Source organism: Manihot esculenta, chromosome 13 (assembly GCF_001659605.2).
Source record: "Manihot esculenta cultivar AM560-2 chromosome 13, M.esculenta_v8, whole genome shotgun sequence".
In the NCBI taxonomy this organism is placed as follows: Eukaryota; Viridiplantae; Streptophyta; class Magnoliopsida; order Malpighiales; family Euphorbiaceae; genus Manihot; species Manihot esculenta.
The window spans coordinates 12,843,414-12,862,965 of NC_035173.2; the positions used below are offsets into that span (position 1 = coordinate 12,843,414).

Here is a 19,552-nt window from a genome sequence, read left to right on the forward strand (position 1 = left end):
AATGCTATTTTATCTTGTATATGGGGCCAAGGCATTCATCCCCGTAGAAATCCAAGTAAGCAGATTCAGGACACAACGCCCTGAGATTTCAGGAGTGGACCAAGCCGAATTCCTATGAGAAAAGACCACAATCAGAATGGCGATTTACAGAAATAAAATGTCCAAAATATTCAACAGCAAGGTCAGGCCACAGGCTTTTAATGTGGGTGACTTAGTTCTCAATATAACAAATATAACAAGCAGCAATGCCGGGCCTGGTAAGCTGGAAGAGAACTAAAAATGACTGTTTAAAGTCTCAAGGTTATTTGTCCTGGGTCATACAAGCTAGCAAAACTAGATGGTCAAGTTATTCCCTATGCTTAGAGTATTTGTAATTTGAAAAATTTTTATCAATAATGAGTTAATGGGATATTTCTTTCATATGTTGTGATAAGGAATGATGGATTATCTTGCTCGAAAGAAAGAAAGATTAAGGAGACAAGAAGAGGCCATAAGGCAGTTCTTGCCAGGCCAGGTCTTAAGGCAGTTCTCGCCAGATCATCTAGGCATTGGTCCTATTAAATAAGGCGACATGGCAATTTTCACCAAATCAAGTCACAAGGCGGTTCCCGCCAGACTATTCGAGCGTTAGTCCTACTAAATAAGGCCACAAGACAGTTTTCGCAAGGCCAAGTCACAAGGCGGTTCCCGCCAGACTATCCGGGCATTGGTCCCACTAAATAACGCCACAAGGCAGTATCCACCAGGCTAGGTCACAGGGTGATTTTCGCTAGATCATTCGGACGTTGGTTTTGCTAAGTAAGACTACAAGGTAGACCACCAGGCCACGGGATAGGCATGACCCCCTATAAATGGGTCATTTGTACCAGATAACCACGGGGGTATACTAATCCCCAAAAGACGAAGGTAGTGCCAATCAAAGGATAATATCGATAAGGCGAGCCTTATAACCAAGCATCAAGAATAATGGAGTGAAAGCTGATGAATAATGGGGTGAAAGCTAGATATCACAAAAATACCCAAGGCATTTTATGGTGCAAAGCTGGGTACCCACCAGACTATATGTCCCGGTATTCATTCTATTCTGCTGAAATTCTATAAGGTATATTTGTTAAACCGGGCGTTAAAACCCATAGATAAATATGTTTTTGCTGCCAAATAAGATACACAAAATATGCATTTTTATTACAAAAAGATTACAAGGGAATAAAAGGACTTAGGCAAAGTCTCTATTACATCAGAATCTTCTAAAAATCTATTAGCAGAAGCTCAATCTCATCCTCTAGGAAGACACCATTTGAAAGGCCGTATGGAGGACTATCTCTCCAACTACCTTCTTGACCTTGACCTTGCCCTCGCCCTCGGAATCAATCTTACACAAATTCAACCACTCTTTTCAGGATTGCGACACTAAAAAGGGCATTATAGTCGGGCTGGTTGCAGCCCTCAGAGCTAAGCAATATGCTTGTACCTTGATGAAGACCCAAGGATCATAACACTGGAAAGGCGTTATAGTCAAGCTGGTCGTAGCTCTCAGCAGCATGCTTGCACCTTCATGAAGATCTACCTTCGGTTGCTTTTCGAAGACCATGATGATATCCTCTGCACAAATCTAGTTATCCTCGAAAAGAAGAAAAGCACTCCATTTCATACCTCCAGTAGACGATAGTCGTAAACACAAAGAATAGAAGGAGGGATTCTTATACAATGACATGGCTGGCAAAGTCTGTAATACGACTCAAAAAATTAGGCCACCATCATAACCAAGGGAAGACAAAAAGATACAAATAGTTAAATCGTGCCATATAACTAGAAAGACAAACCAATACTTTTGAATCTGAAGAATCATAGATCAGCAGGAGGACCTCTAATGTTACATAATAACCACCCAAAAGTAAGCCGTGAGCTGTCACCATGAGATAGGTCCACGTGGCAAGGATCTGGTAACTTGAAAATGCATTCCAGTTCGAGGGAAGGAAGATCTGGACACCATAACACCTGGTGCATCATCAAGACTCACCCTTCCCTCAATCGAGCAAGTCTCGGCACAAAGTTACCGTTAACAGGCACAGACCAACGTATCTCCGTTACATTTGTAATAGCGGGATTGCCAGTTTATTAGCTGATAATATTTTTTATCAGGTAGCCGGCTACATCACCATCGAATAATGGGAAAATGTTATATTTATCTATACCCTTTTACAGTATAAAAGGAGAAAAATAACAGAGGTAAATGTATGTTATTTTCTAATATTACTCAAACTCTTAGCAATTTATTATATTTTCTCTATTCTTTAAGAGACTCTATTCTTTAAGAGACTGACTCGAGCATCTGAGTGATTGCTTTGGACATCCACCACCACCTCGCACTTTTTCCCTTGCAGGTTCTAAGTAATCACAACGCAGGTTTATTCCAGCCACATCATCAATCTAGTATCTGCAATCTCAGGTATAATAATTAATATATATAGATAATAATAATAATTATAAATAAATAAATAAATATATAGTAATTTATATTCTAATAATATAATTCTATGTAATATATTTAAATAGAATAAATTATAATCAACTAACTAAATTAGCTAAATAAAATAATAAGTATTTAATAATTAAATAATATTATAATTTTATATGTGTAATTTTATTGAAATTATATGATATATAAAACATATTATTGGATTATATAGAATTATAATATTATTATAAGTTATTTAAATATATATATAAAAATTGATTTTTCAGTTTAGTTTTAGTATGATTCTTGATAAAATATGAGTATCAAAATCAAATAGATAAATAAATTTGGTGGTTTAATTCCTAAACCATCGATTTTTTTTGTTCTGATTCAGTTCAATATGATTTTTTATTCGCTTTGAGACTTGCAAGGACCATGCAAAGCCCTTAATAAAAGGATTAAAATATAAATAAAAATATAGTATTTATAGATAATTAGAGACATTTTAATTGATTTTAAGAATTAAAAAGACTAATTAATAATTTTTTAATAATATAGGGACTAAATAGTAATTTTATCATAATATAAAGGGAAATTTACAATTTAGTCCCTAGGTATTGCATTATTAACAAGTCAGTCCCTGTATTTTTAGAAACCTATTAAAACATTTTTATGTTTTCTTTCCGTCAACGAAATAGTCCTTTCGTCTATTTTTGCCGTTAAACACATAGTAAAAGACTAAATTACCCCCCATTATTTTTCTCCTCCTCCTCCTTCCTTTTCTTATTCATCAATTCTTCTTCCTTCTGCTTCTTCTCCTTCTTCTTCTGCTTCTTCTCCTTTTTCTTCTTTTGCTTCTTTTTCTTCTTTCTCTTATTCTTCTTCTCATTCTTCTCCTTCTTCTTCTTCTTCTTTTTCTTTTTTTTCTTCTTTTTCTTCTTTTTCTTCTTCTTCTTCTTCTTCTTCTTCTTCGGAGGAGGAGGAGGAGGAAAAAAGAAAAGATAGGGACTATTTCGTTGACAAAAAGAAACGATAAGAACGTTTGAATAGATCTGAGAAAAGATAAAGATTATTTCGTTGATAAAAAGAAACAATAAAGACGTTTTAATAGATTTCTAAAAATATAAGGAGGGATGATTTCGTTGACAGAAAGAAACAATGAGGAGGGACTATTTCGTTGACATAAAGAAACGATAATGATGTTTTAATAGATATGAGAAAAGATAGGGACTATTTCATTGACGGAAAAAAAACGATAAGGATGTTTTAATAGATATGAAAAAAAATAAAAATATTTTAATAGATTTTTAAAAATGTAAGGACTAACTTGTTAATAATTGCAATATACAAGCACTAAATAAATAGTTTTATTTGAGGGTAAAATTGGATTTTAAAAATTTTCTCTCTCCGCTTTTATCTAATTTTAACAGAAAGTAGGACGGAAGGACTATTTCGTTGACGGAAAGAAAACATAAAGACATTTTAATAGGTTTCTAAAAATATAAGGACTGATTTGTTAATAATGATAATATTCAGGGACTAAATTATAAATCTACCTAATATAAATATGGTTCCACGAAGGGGGGACCGACGGACGATAGAAATTAGAAAGAAAAGCATTTGGCGAGGAGAGAGAGCGCAAAATAAGAAAAAGGAAAAAAAGAAAAGAAAAGAAAAACCCCGGAGAAGAGAGCCACCGCTCCTTCCTTCCCTCTTATTTTTTTTCCATACATATTTTTTCTTTTTAAATTTTCCGAAACACATTCTACAATATACTCTCTGTAAGATCTCTCTCTATCTATCGACTCATTTTGCTTTACTTTTCATTCCCAAATTTCCTTCTGGCGGGAATCTTTTATTTTTTTATTTTTTTGTGTTCTTCGGTTTGCATTTTTATTTTCTCTCTGTTTTTTTAAAAAAAAGATTTTTAATTTTTTTTTCTGTAATTTTTTCTCCTGCTTGATGTGTTGAAACTTGTTCGAGCTGAAACTTTATTTTTATTTTTGTTTCAGATTCTCACTGTATCGCGTTATTATTATTATTATTATTATTGTTATTGTTATTGTTATTTTGATCTTTCGGTTGCGGGTGGGGGGAAGGAGGAGGCATGCAATCGAGTTCTTGGGCTTCTGTTTGGTTAGTGAGAAAATCGAGGAAATTTAGGTGGTGTTTTATTCTAAATCATGTTTTTGTGTTTCCGAAGAAACTGGGTCAGCGCAGTATTCTTTTGAACCATAGTTGGACTGAAGAACTTTTACAATTCTAGGGTTACTGTTTTTTGGTCTCCGTCTTTTTATTTGCTGTAATACTGCTTGAATGTAATCAATGGCCAATGTGGTAATTCTTACTGGGCTGTTGATAAATCATTTGCCAGGAATGTGTTATGGTTCTATCTTTATCTTCTAACAGATAAACGGAAGAAATAATCGGGTTGGAAATTTTCCTCATGGGGCGTGTGTTAATGGAATTAAATTAATTGCATTCTATTTTGATTGTAGTTTTTTTTTTCCCTTACTTCAGCTGAATCTCGTGTGTTCTTTTTTTATTATATTATTCTTATGGGCGACGAATTTCATTCGTTGTTTTTTTACTGGTTTTGTATGGAAACTAATGGTTTATAGCTTTTTCTTTATGTTGAAAATTTCCTTTCCTGATTTCACCAACCCTTAAATTCTTGTGAATGACTGCTTAGGAGGTTGTTCTTGGTGCATGTGTCACAGGTTTAGGGCCTTGTGAAGTTTGTTTGGTGTGGGCTTGGTTGGGTACCAGCAATGCCTCTGTTGAAGAAAAAGCCATTCACTTTGCTGGAACCACCCAAGGATTTGAAACCTCATGAGCTTGTATATCAAGTTCGCTTCACAAAGGAGATATTTCGGAATTATCAGTATCCTTACTGTTCTTGAAAGTTATATAGGGAAATATTATTTGGAATTGCAACTTAAGACATTTTCTTTGTAATATTCTTGTGTAAATTGGTTACATATAATGGATTATAAGTTATACCAGCTTTTCTTTTCCTCATTGTTCTTTCTTTTCTCTGCAATCAAGCATTTGTTTGTTTTTCCTTATTTTTATTTTTATCTAGGATGTATTTGAATCGAATAAATTTATATCGGCAGAGAATTTGGAGTTGCAAAATTAGTGGAAAAGCTAACTTGACTTTTGAAGAGGCTTTAGTGTCTGAAAAGCATGCGACAGAGAAGGTTCAAGAGATTCCCAAAGAGCTTGTAGGACCTGCATTGCATATCATACAATATAGTAAGTGAGGTCTTACATATTGCTGTATTGACTTAACCTTTGGTAGTTTTGCTATTTTCCTTTTCCATTTTATCTTGCAGAGAGGTGCCGATGGCATCTAATAAGTAGCAGAATGATTGTCCTTTGTTCCTGACCTAGTAATTTGTCACATAAATGTACTTCTATACTATGTATATTTGTATGGCATCCATGCACTCGCTTATATTCATCGTTCTTATTGCATATTACTTAAAGTGAAAAATAGGTCTGCATTTCGCTTCGCACATTAACTGCATTTTCCATTGGTGGCAATGCGAATAATGTGTATTAATTTTATACAGTGTTTTTATTCATCTGTGGATTCATGTTCAATAACATTTTAGAATCATGTCCAGAAATGTTCAATTTAATGCTTCTTCTTAGGTATGCTGTCTGTTACCTGTAGATCTAGTAGCAATTACATTCAAATTTTCATGGCACTGACTGGTAATGCAGTCTTTATGTTTTCCTGAAAGTATCAATGTTAACATATACAGATCTTCCACATTTGTGGAATTCAAGGCAAAAGTCAAGACCTATTGCTATGGTTAGTAGAGTGATCCTGTACTATGCCTTTGAACTATCAATATAGGTTTGAAATGAATAAACACTGAGCATGGCATGGAAAACATAAATAAGGTCTTGATCTTCTCTTAATATAATTCTTCTTAGTTCAAATTAGCATTTATGTGTATTTTTGTGTCTATATATGCATCAAAATATTCGTGGATAAGTAGATATAGGATACAACTTTATTTCTAGTTTTCAAGAAGCATGGGGTGAAAAGTTTTGCTTTATTCTCTCTATGAATTTTGCACATTATATGGGTAGAACTAGAACTTCTTGGAGTGGTTACTGGAGATTCTTTTTTCTTCTTCAAATGCCTATCCCTTTACCTCAACATTATATTAGAGCATTTTGACCTTGTTTAACATTTCTTACAGTTTGATGGTTTCAGTTTTGTTATCACTTTTTCCTTTTAGTAGAGTATTGGGAATAACACATTTGGATAACATAGTTATGTGTGTTGATTTGACACTGGTGAAACAAATAATGCACCCCCTTACACACGCATGCAGGCCTGGCCAATGGACTGTTTCTGGCATTTGGAACTGAGGGCTTGGGACCTGACCGCATGGTCCCCCCAGTTCCGGTTCAATTGGGTTTGTGCCAATCCAATGGTTGAAAGTTCTCTTCAAATTTTTTTCCCTTCTTCTTTTTTGAGAAAAAAGCCTGTTTCTACTAGACCTGACTGGCCTGCTTCCAGTGAGAGGAGAGGAAAAGTGTCCACTTCCATTTTGGGGCTTGGATTCTTGGAGCCACAGTCTGGGTTGGACTGGGCCAGTTCGATGTCTGAACCAGACTGTGGCTTTGTCTAAGTTTATGCCTATGAAGATGGTGCCATTTATGTTGGAGGGCAAGGTGGTTATATTGCTCATTGCAATGATCTTGTTAGTGGATTATGAGTTATATATTGTTTAATTATCACCACCAGTTTTGGTGTGATATTCAGATATGATATATTTTCTCTGAAACTCTCGTGTCAATTATGCATATATTTATCCCCCATCAGCAGCACACTCTTGTAAAATACTTCTGTATTTGCTGGTGCATTTCTTCAAAATTGTTATGAGATTCAGGCCTAGTGTTTATCTTATTTCTTGAGACATACAAGTTGATTGAGTTCATATATAAGTTGGTTTAGTTTATGGATAAATCAATAGTTAGGTTGATCTTTTCATGCAATGGTCTTAAGAAGCCAACTGTTCTGGTTTGTATTAGTTGTGCTGGTTCAAATGAAATTTTGCTGAACAGTGACTTGCTTGTGTAATATTGATTGCAAATGGCAGTATTTACTTCTTTATCCTTTTTGTTTATTAGCATTGTGTTTGTGTTTTCCACCTGTTGATCTTGATACTGTAAATCATCAATTGCATAATCTTGGAAATCTTTGAACTAAAGATACACGATTGATTTCAAATTTCTAACATAGACAAGGAGTAGCAGTATGCTGTAACACAGCCAAATCCTCTTTAACAAAAACAAAGAATTTTGGTAAAAAACTCAGTTACATGATTCATGATTGGTGGTACTGGGTTTTAAGATAGCAGTCAATTTTTTTTAACCATATGGTCTTTTCATTATTCTACTATACATGTTTACATTAGCAACTACCTTTTCTTTTTCGGATTTGAAGTGGCTGGTGGTATGCTTCTGAATATTTTGGCTCTAAAAATTAATCTGAAGTCCATGATTTTTTTTTTTAAAATCTTAAATGCATTCTTCTTGATAATTGAGCTTATCTTGACAGTTTTGTGGAGTAACATTTTATTCCAATGCATTTATGTCTTTTTAAATTTTTTTTTTATTGGGAATAAACATTTGTTTTCCTTCTACTAGAAGTCATTTCCTTGGTAAAGTTTATTCTCCTATCAAAGAAGGGGAAAACAAAAAAAATCTCCGCATAGCAAAGAAAGTGAAAAAAAAATATATATAACTCAAGGTAACAAAGGGGTTTTTTTATTATTAAATTATGCAGTATAAAAGTTCAAAGGCTAGCATGAAAGCCTTTTAAGAAAGACTTGAGATAGCGTGTTCATGTTTAGTTGTTATAACTACTATTAATTGGTCTGAGGATCTTCAGATCTCTTTTCCCAATATTGATAAACTTAACCTGTTAATTTTTCAGGTATGCTTTCACTGAAAGATCTTGCAGACACTATAGCAAAAAAGCTGCACGAACATTTGTTTGTAGGTGCTGAATTGAATGGAAAAAAGGGTGGTGATATCTGTCCATGCAAGATAGTAAAGGTACTGGATGAGGGTACTTTTAAAACCCAATATGAGGTAGCTTGGCTTGATAAGAATAATAAAGTAATGGAAACATCAGTTGCAAAAAGGGATGATTTAATGTGGAAGAAGTTTCCTTTTAGTAGAAATATTTTGAAGTCCTTTATTCGTGAGTCAACATACAGAAGTGCTCCTTGGGTGCTTCATAACAATTTGGCACAGAAGCATGGTATCTCATGTGACCCACCACAGGAGTTAAAAGGCAAAGTTTTCATACAGGATGGACTAGTAATCTGCAATAAGAAGAGAAAAGAGGTAAGAGGATATAAAAAAATGCCAGTGCAACTATGCAGTAAAAGATTTGATTAGTTTATACTGTTGGCATCTCCATTTCTAATATACATCTTTTTCAGGAAGCGGAAAAAGCATCTGGAAAACATAAAAAGAAAAAAGTGGAAGGTGTGGTAGTTGGCGCTACAAACATGGAAAAAAAGGGTAAAAGTGGTACTAGTAGGTTTCAGCTATTATGTTGCCAGTTCAAATTTTGTCTTCTGCTTCTGTATTGTTATATTCTTCTCTGCCTAAGCTTTTTGGTCTGAGCATTGTTTAATTCATCCTGTGTTCTTCTATTGTGCTAGGGAGTTGCTAATCTTGCTTCTCCCAAACACCTTGTAGGGTCATGAATCTCTAATAAATGGTTATTTGATGTATTTACTACATTTGAATTTGCAGAAGATGATCAACCTATGCAAGATCCCATAAGATATCCCATTGATGATCTGTTGGTGCAGCCTGCGGCAGATGATCCAGTCTTCACTGACCGCCCTTCACCTTCAAGGGACTTTAATATTCAGATGGATTGTGTTGTTGATCTTTTAATGGTTTGGGATTTTTGCTCCTCTTTTGGTAGGATGTTGCACCTATGGCCATTCTCTCTGGAAGATTTTGAAAATGCTATCTGCCACAAGGATAGTAATTTGATTCTTATTGTGGAAACACATTCTGCACTTCTTCGACTGCTTATAAAAGACAATAGTGAATGTTTTTCAGCTCTACCGAAAAGAAGCCTGAAGTTGAAGGTGCAGTGCAACATTTTTTTCATCATTATGGAAGTTTAAGAATTAAGTCTTTGAAGAGTTGGATTTTCCAATCGGCTATATATATGATTTCCCTCATCTGCTATGAACTTTGGGTAATGCATCTTTCTTGTCTTACCTATTGACTTGTTCTGATGTTCCCCTCTCTTCTTTCACAGATAACATTAATTAATTGGACAGAATATTTGTGTCATTTCATAGAGAAGATCAACATTCCAGATCTATCCACAAATGTGACAACAATTAAGCGTGGGCACTATGGTCTCTTAGATGTTAAAGCTAAATTGTGGATCCTTCGAGAATTGGTTAATCAAGTCATTGAAACAGATCTTTTCAGAGAGAAGTTGGATGATCATGTTGAACAGCGTCAGGCACTTGGAGCGACAAGGAGAGGGGAAGCTCTGGAAGAAGGTAGAAAGAGAAGACAAGAGAAGGAAAAGCTGAAGGTTGAAGAGAAGGTTGAAGAGAAGGTTGATTCTCTTGACAATAGAGCAATGGAAGGATTTAGTGTGGAAACTGCAGAAAACTATCCAAGTAAGTTGGAAAATGGGAAGCATCATAACAACAATGGAGAGATAGCAAAGGAAATAAATGAGGAGTTCATTTCAGCTCCAGAAAAAAATACGTCAGATAAGAGGTTTGTCTTTTCATGGGCTTATACCTGGGAGACATGCATGCACACATGCCACATGCCACATGCCACATGCCACATGCCACATGCCACATGCCACATGCCACATGCCACATGCCACATGCCACATGCCACATGCCACATGCCACATGCCACATGCCACATGCCACATGCCACATGCTACATGCCTACACCTTAAATTGATTAAATAAGACATGCCACAAGTGCGCAGATATTGTCACAAGCCCAAGGGGCAGGGCGGGGGAAGGGGGGGGGGTGATCTTTATTTTTGAGGATATACACATGTTTTGACCTTAATTACAATTTTTGGCAGTGAGAGCTACCATTCAGAAATTGCACCACAGAAAATGAAGCAAAATATAGATCTGGAAGTCCTGGAAGAAAATATAAAAAATTCATCTAGCAAAATTGGAGTTAAACAGTTGAAGAATGAGAAGAAGGAAGCAGTAGAAACGAGAAGCAAAGAGCAAAGGGTTATTAATATTCTACTTCCACTTGTCTATATTAAATTGTATATTTGCTGCTTCATCATGTCTTTATTCATCATTTTCTGACATTGTTAACACTTAGGAGGAATATTATGAACGGGAGATGGAGAAACTAGTCTTGCGCACCAATTCATTGGGTAAAGACAGAAACTACAATAGGTATTGGTGGTTCCGACGTGATGGGAGGATCTTTGTTGAGAGTTCCGACAACAAGCTATGGGGCTATTATTGTTCCAAGGAAGAGGTATTAAATGCAGAATTTATACTCTTTCCCTATTATTCGGCGTATGCATGTGTGTACTTTTGAAGTCCTATATTCTCTTGTACATTATGATGATTCCCACATTGCATTTCTAAACAGCTTGATGCATTGATGGGTTCACTGAACTGTAAGGGTGAGAGAGAGAAGGCTCTTCAGAAACAGCTGCAGAAATTCTACAGCAGAATGTGGTGAGTCTCTCTAATTGAACGAATAATTCATATGATGCCTAGTAATGGTTGCACCCCCTGTTGAGTGTTTGGCTTGTTATGCACACAAAATTTTCGATCTTCTAAGAATCCAATGTAGATCTTACTAATTTGAGCAGTAACCTTGTAGGTTTGTCTGTTTTTGACCTGATGAATTGGTTTTTGCATCAAAATGGCTGCCTTGGACAATTGTTTATATGAGATAATCTGCAGAGGCTTCTGAAATTTGTTGTTTAAGCATTAAAAGACTTGCAACTCTACATACAAGCACCTTGTATGTTTAACTAAAGATCAGGCCTAACTTTTCTCTCATAAATTCGTTTGCCAGCTTAAAACTACAGAAGAGATCAAAAGATTTGGCTCAGAAGATTGCAGCAGAGGAGGCTGTGCTCCGTAGATCTACTCGTGTACGAGCTCTGCCAAGGGAAAATCCTACTAATGCTTTTCTTGGTTATGTTAACAAGTGGAAGGAAGACTAGGTGGTAGATCCTATAGTTAGATAGATCCCATACACATCTGTTTTAGGCTGACTGAGTAGGAATATTTCAGCGACTAAAGTGGTGATTCATTTTTTTGTTGGTGGGAGTTTGGGGGCTGAAGCGGAAGCTGATGCCAGTTTTGTAGTTGCCATCAAGAGGAACATGGATGGGAAGCTTTTGTTTTTCATAATCCAGTCCATGTTACAGCATTAAGCATTAAATGACCTTTTGTTCTATGATCATGTTCTACATCTTATGTGCTTTCCCTTTTTAATTCGTTTGGAATTAGATTATGCAAATATGATTGGCGAATGGCGATGTCAGCATAAATACGATCAATCTTTGATGAGCTAAAATAATCTGTATACTTGTATATAAATAATAGGTATTATACTTGTATTTTGTACCTATTTCTTATTTATACTTGAATATAAATAATAGATAAAAATATAAAAAAATATTTTGTGATTTTATAAGTTTCACTTCAGGATCTAGTATGATTATGCTATTATGCTGGTAGTAAATAATTAATATCAATATTTAGAGACATTAAACACTATTAATATCAATATTTGGAGACATTAAACACTATTTTAATATGAATTGAAATATAAATAAATATTATTAAAATTTTAAAATAAAAATAAGTGAAATTATAATTTATTATTATTATTTTTTTAAAATATAATTTATACTTTGTAAAGAGTCATTTCATTTTGAAAAATGCATTAATTAGTCATTTTATTTTAAAAAATACATTAATTATTCATTTTATTTTGAAAAATATATTAATTAGTTATTTTATTTTAAAAATATATTAATTAATAATTTATTTTAAAAAATATATTAAAATATCTCTTTAATGATTTTAAAAGCTATTAATTAATTAATTTTTTATTAATTTTTTAAATAGTTTTAAAGTCTATTAATTAATTTTTTTATTAATTTTAACTATTAAATATTTTATTTTTTAATATTTATAATTTAAAAACTTATTAATTAATTTTTTAAATACATAAAAATATACTATTTAATTCCTAGTATCAAAAATATTTAAGTTTTTTTATAATATTTAATGGTTAAAATTAATGGAGGGTTAATTAGTATAATTTTTAAAATATAAAAATTAATTAATTTACTTATAATATAAAAATTAAATTGTAATTTTTTATTTTTTTAATATTAAAAACATATTAATTAATGATTATATTTTATTTTTCACATCGATTTCTTGATTGAAAACTATTGCTAAATATTAGCGTAATGTTACGAGATATTATTTTTATGAGATTCTGAAATAAAAATGGCTTTTATATATTTTTTAAATAAAACAGTAACTTAAATAGGTTTCTCATATTTATGTTTTCTGATAATTTTCATAATAATAATAAAAGAAAAAAAATTATTTAAATAAAAAACCTAAAACATTAGTGCTAGTAACAACGTTTGGCAAAAACCTTGGCCTCCCTCCACTTTCTTTCTTTCTTTTTTATTTCCTTTCCTTCCTTTTTTTTATTTATTTATCTATTTTTGTTAATATTCATTTTATTGGTAATAAATTCTTTTATTATTATTAACTAATTTCTAATTTAACGTGTGTGTACTAGTTTATTAATTATTGTTTAATTTTTTATATATATTTTAGAAATAAAATGCATGCTAATTAAACAGTATACCTTTAATTAATAACTTTTTTGTTAGCACAACCATAATGATATAACATTACTAAGAAAACTAAAATAAAGATAAAATCAAACACCTCAACATATTTTTATTATATTTTAACTTTTTGATATAAATTTATTATATTTTGATTATAAGTAAGCAATTATTTTAAAAGCAAACATTATTTCCATAATAAATGTCTTTTAGAGTTGAGTTAATATATATATATATTAATGTTGCGACTGTAGCCGGAGAAGGATGAGCTGTCAAGGAACCATTGGTCTAGTAGCTGAATCAGTTAGTTTGTTAATTCAGTTTTGACTGTAAACTGTACTTTTAAGTGTATAAATACCATTCTTGTAAACAAGGAAATAAAATCAATTCTTTCTCTGCTCTCTCTCTCCCTATTCTGTTATTCTGTTATCTATCAAAAGGTAACTGCCGCTTCCAGATTGGGAGCTGGCTATTGAACTAGGCTCATGAGCCAAGAGCCTGACAACTTGATATCAGAGCAGTTTGACGATGGGAATCTGACAATCGCGAAAATTGCGAGGGGTGATAAATTGGCGAGGAAGAAGCAAACCATGGAGAGCTCTCGGATTCAATCCCTAAGAGTGGGAGTAACGACTTCAGGAAGCGAATCGAAAGATGCAAGCTACGATGGATAGAAACTCAACAAGGTTGGAGGAGCTAATTGAAACAGGCTGCAAGAAAAATCTAGAAGAAATGAGTAGAGAGTGGAGTTCTACCAACTAGAAGATCGATCAGTTGCTGGAATTGTTTAAGGCATCACAATTGAAAAAAGGCATGGAAAATGCTTCTCCTTCGATTGTGCCCGAGTCTGTGTAGAATAACGAGTCTAGAGGGATTCTGCCCTTGCCTCAGATGAAGAATAAGGAGGTTGGGGAATCTAGTAATGGATCTGTGGGTCACAGAATTGGGCTAGGTAAAATTAAATTGGAAATTCCCCAATTTGATGGCTCCAACCCCAGATCTTGGGTGAGGAAATGCCTTCGATACTTTCAGGTCTATGATGTGAGTCTAGATTAGAGGGTGGAAGTAGCAACATTATTTAAAGGGGAGAAGGCTGATGTGTGGTATCAAGGATGGCAGTTATAAAGCTTGGCAGTAACTTGGGATTAATTTGTGAAGGCTGTGTGTAAAAGATTTGGGGAGTTGAATGAATCTGAAATAATTGAAGAATTCAATAAGCTATACTAGGAGAATTTTGTTATTAAATACCAAGAGAAATTTTAAGAATTAAAAACATTGATGATCAAATTTAACCCATATCATCTCCAGCTTTGTGAGTGGATTGAAGGAGGAGATTAGGCCCTTAATAAATATCTTTAAACCTACTTCACTTGACCAAGCCTTTGAACAAGCCAAATCACAAGAACAATCTGTCCAAGCTATTATAAAGAAACAACAAAATACCTATTTCAAACCATATACCAACCGATAAAGATCCTTTTCTTCACCAAATCAAAACCAAATGCCCTTTAAAACCTTACCAACAAAGGAACTAGAAAAACTACACACAAAAACCACCTTTGGAGACCAAAAAAGGGGAGGGAATGTCTGTTTTAAATGCAAGGATAAGTACTTTCCTGGCCATAGGTGCAATGGGCAACAAGTGCTAATCTTACAAGGAGAAAAAGAGGAATTAGAAGGGTTAGTAGTGGAAGAAACAGAAGCAGAGGAAGATAGTGAGGCTGGGATTTCTATGCATGCCTTTGATGGTAGTACTTCACCTGGGACAATAAAAATTAAAGGCAGAGTAGGAAATGAGGTTGTGGTAATACCCATTGATAGTGGGAGTAATCATAGCTTCCTTGATTTTAGGATAGCTAAGAGATTGGCCTGTAGACTGGTTAAAACCTCCCATTATTAGTGACAGTGGCCAATGGGAATAAAATGATTAGCAAATATAAATTTATAGGGTTGTCTTGGATGATTCAGGGTCATACATTTCAATTCAATGAAAGGCTACTGGACTTGGGAGAGTACAATATGGTACTAGGGACTGATTGTATGATGGCTACTGGTCCAATTTTATTTGATTATAACAACTTGAAGATTTGAGTTGAAGAGAGTAACTGAAGAAAGGGCTTTAAAGATAATGTCTGGGAAACAGTTGCAGAGAACACTAAGGAAGAGTTTTACTGGATGGGTGCCCCAATTTTGCTGCGTCTTTGCCTTGAATGTAAAAGAAGAAAAGGAGGAACAGAAGCAAGAACCACCTATGGAACTAAAGGAGTTTCCGGATCCTTATGTTGATATCTTTAAGGAGCCTGTGCACTTACCCCCATATAGGGTTATTAACCACAGTATAGAGTTAAAACCTGGATCTATTCCTGTGAGTATAAGGCCTATAGGTACAATCATTTCCAAAAGGATGAGATAGAAAAGCAAGTGAAGGAGATGTTGGGGACTGGGGTTATTCAGCCTAGCTAAAGCCCATTTGCTTCTCCAGTATTGTTAGTTAAGAAGAAAGACAATACTTGGAGGTTTTGTATTGATTATAGGCAGCTCAATGACCTCAAAATAAAAAACAAATTCCCCATCCATAGATGACCTTCTAGATGAGTTGCATGGAGCCAAGGTCTTCTAAAAAATAGACTTAAAGGCTGGGTATCATCAGATCATAATGAGGGATAATGACACATAAAAACTGTTTTCAAGACGGAGATTATGAATTCAAGGTTATGCCATTTGGCTTAACAAATGCTTCTACTATCTTTCAAGCACTTAATAATCACATTTTTGGCCCTTATTTGAGGAAGTTTGTTCTTGTTTTTTTTTTGTTTTTTTTTTTTTTTTTTTTTTTTTTTTTATGACATTCTAATCTATAGTAAGTCCATAGCTAGGCATTAGCAGCATCTCTCTTTAGTATTTGAAGTTTTCAGGGAGGATAAATTATTTGCAAAGTAATCTAAATGCTCATTTGCCACAACTGAAGTAGAGTATTTAGGCCATATTGTCATTGTTGCTCGAGTCCAAACAGATCCAAAGAAGGTGGAGGCAATGGTAAACTGGCCAAGGCCTAAGTCTGTGAAGGCCTTGAGAGGGTTTTTAGGACTAACAGGCTACTATAGAAAGTTCATTAAAGGGTATGGAGTGATTGCAAGACCTTTAACAGAACTTCTAAAGAAGAATAACTTCACTTGGAACCCCAGTGCTGAGGCTGCATTTGAAAAACTGAAAGGGATGATGAGTTCAACTCCTGTTCTTGGATTGCCAGATTTCTCTAAGCCATTTATTTTGGAGACTGATGCTAGCAGTAAGGGGTTGTGGGTAGTCCTAATGCAGGAAGGCAGACTTATTGCCTTTCTAAGTAAACCTATTGGGGTAAAAGTCCAAGGCTTGTCTATATATGAGAAGGAACTGTTGGCAGTCATTCTAGTAGTTACTAAATGGAGACACTACTTGGAAAGCTTCACTTTTGTCATTAAAATAGACCATGAAAGCTTGAAATGCTTGTTGCAGCAAAGACTTCATACAACAGTTCAACAGAAAGGGATGACCAAGCTTCTAGGATTGAGCTACACCATCCTTTACAGAAAAGGATTGGAAAAAAAAGCAGTTGATGCCTTATCCAGACTTCCTAGTGAAGAAAAAGTGGGGGATTTGAAGGCTGTCTGTTGTAGTGCCATTGTGGTAGTAGGAAGTGGCACACAGATGTCAGTTGATCCAATTGCTAAAAAATTAGTCACTACTCTGTACATTGATCCTGGAGTTAAGCCACAGTTCTAGTATACAGGTGGCCTGCTGAGGTATAACGGGGAGTTGTAAATTGGGAATGACCCACACTTGCAGCAAAAGTTGATAGCAGTTGCCCATGACTCTCCCGTTGGAGGACACTCAGGCATTAAGGCCACTTATAACAGGCTGCAACAATCCTTCTATTGGCCTAGTATGAGAAAGAAAGTGGAGACTCAGGTATTTAGTTATGATGTCTGCCAAAGGTGTAAAGTGGAATCTCTTCCTTATCCAGGGCTTTTACAACCTCTACAAATTCCCTCTCAGGCATGGGAATCTGTTTCTATAGATTTTATTGAGCAATTACCCAAGTCAGAGGGTAAAGATACTGTGTTGGTAGTGGTGGATAGGTTTACAAAATTTGCTCACTTTATAGCCCTTTCCCATCCATTTACTGCTGAAAAGGTAGCCAAACTGTTCCTTGAAAATGTGTTTAAGCTGCATGGAATGCCAACAAGCATTATTTCTGATAGGGACAAAATCTTTACGAGCCTCTTCTGGCAGCATCTCTTTCAAGCTATGGGCACTAAGTTGCATTTAAGTTCTGCCTACTATCCACAATCAGATGGACAAACTGAAAGACTTAACAGGTGTTTGGAGAATTATTTGAGGTGCATGACATTCCACCAGCCATACAAATAGAACTGTTGGCTTAGTCTGGCAGAATGGTGGTATAACTCAACCTTCCACTCTAGTTTAAAGGTGAGTCCATTCCAGGCCCTGTTTGGGTATCAACCTCCTAATTTTCTGCATATAGACTTGCACCCTCAACAAGTGAATAAGGTGCAGAAGTTTTTGGTGGAGAGGCAGAGGTTGTCCAGAATTCTGAAGGACCAATTGTTGCTAGCTCAGCAAAGGATGAAACAGTTTGCTGACAGCAAAAGGACAGAGAGAGAATTCCAAGCAGGAGACTGGGTATTTATGAAGTTACAACCATATAGACAGCTTTCCATGGGAGCATAAAGGAATATCAAGCTCTCTCTCAATTTCTATGGGCCTTTTCTGATCTTGGAGAAGATAGGTACTGTTGCTTACAAGCTCCAACTTCTAAGGGATGCTAGAATCCACAATGTTTTTCCATGTCAGTCTATTGAAGAAGAAAGTGGCTCAGATCAGCTAGTGCAACAAACATTACCAGATTTTAGCAAAGACTTTTGTGAGGTGATGCCTTTGGCTGTTCTGGACAAAAGATCCATTCAGGGTGGATGAATCAGTGCAACATATTTTAATTCAGTGGGGTCTCTTCCAGCAGATGATGCCACATGGGAGAATCAGGATTTTATTACTCAGCAATTCCCTCAGTTGCTTCTTGAGGATAAGAAAGTTGCTGAAGAACAGGGTAATGTTGTGACTGTAGCTGGAGAAGGATGAGCTGTCAAGGAACCATGGGTCTAGTAGCTGAATCAGTTAGTTTGTTAATTCAGTTTTGACGGTAAGAGTGTACTTTCAAGTGCAGAAATACCATTCTTGTAAAGAATGAGAGATACCATTCAGTTGAAGGAATAAAACCAATTCTCTCTCCCTCTCTTTCTTTCTCTCCCTATTCTGTTACTCTGTTATCTATCAAAAGGTAACTGCCACTTCCAGATTGGGAGCTGGCTACTGAATCAAGTTCATGAGCCAAGAGCCTAACAATTGCTTATTAAATAACAAAATTGCAAGCAAATGCATCTAGAAAAGTCATCAGATGGTATGAATGCTGCATTTTACTAAAAATTTTGGCATTTATTGGGTTCTGATATTTTTAATGCATGTGTTCACTGGTTGAGAAGAGTATCTTTTCCAATAAATTTAAATGACACATTATTGATATTGATTCCTAAGATTGGCTCTCCTGCATCTTTAAAGGACTTTAGAACAATTGCTTTATGTAATGTTCTTTATAAGCTAGTTTCTAAAGTCATAGCTAATCGGTTGAAGAAGTAACTTCCTAAAATAATTTCCAGGTATGAATCTACTTTTGTTCCTGAGTGATTGATTATAATGGTAGCTTTTGAAATAATCCATCATATGAAGCTAAAAACACGGGAAAATAATGGAGAGGTTGCTCTTAAAATTGATATCAAAGCATGTGATTGGATTGATTAGGATTTTCTTCGGCACATGATGATTAAATTGGGGTTTGCTGACAGATGGGTTAATCTAATCATGCTTTGTGTAATCTCAGTCCAGTAGATTAATGGAAGTTCTGTTGGTCCAATAACTCTACATTGGGGGTTACGTCAAGGTCATCCATTATACCCTATTTATTTATTTTATGTGCAGATGATCTTTTTACAATGCTATCCTTGGTGGAAAATTCAGGTCTTATACATGGCAGCAGCAAGGTGAGTCGTTGGGGTCCCAGTATTTCTCATCTATTTTTGTTGCTGATGATAGCTTTTTATTTTTTAAAGCATAAACTTGGAAGTGTTTTG

At 34.8% G+C, this 19,552-nt stretch overlaps 1 protein-coding gene across 6 annotated transcripts; it reads left to right on the plus strand.

Annotated features, from left to right (window-relative positions):
- Nucleotides 1-4,061: 4,061 nt before the first annotated feature.
- On the plus strand, nucleotides 4,062-11,944 carry LOC110630009 (DDT domain-containing protein DDB_G0282237). 6 transcript variants are annotated; one of them, XM_043949695.1, is made up of 11 exons: nucleotides 4,062-4,239; nucleotides 5,179-5,342; nucleotides 5,544-5,716; nucleotides 8,424-8,839; nucleotides 8,938-9,034; nucleotides 9,257-9,603; nucleotides 9,780-10,258; nucleotides 10,587-10,746; nucleotides 10,844-11,005; nucleotides 11,123-11,211; nucleotides 11,558-11,944. In XM_043949695.1, exons 2-11 carry the CDS (start codon nucleotides 5,230-5,232, stop codon nucleotides 11,706-11,708), a joined length of 2,187 nt encoding a protein of 728 aa, XP_043805630.1. In that variant the 5' UTR covers nucleotides 4,062-4,239; nucleotides 5,179-5,229; the 3' UTR covers nucleotides 11,709-11,944. The 6 variants fall into 6 exon arrangements, with proteins under 6 accessions (XP_043805630.1, XP_043805631.1, XP_043805632.1 ...); XM_043949696.1 differs by having other exon boundaries at nucleotides 8,938-9,028; XM_043949697.1 differs by having other exon boundaries at nucleotides 8,938-9,019.
- The last annotated feature ends 7,608 nt before the right edge of the window (nucleotides 11,945-19,552 follow it).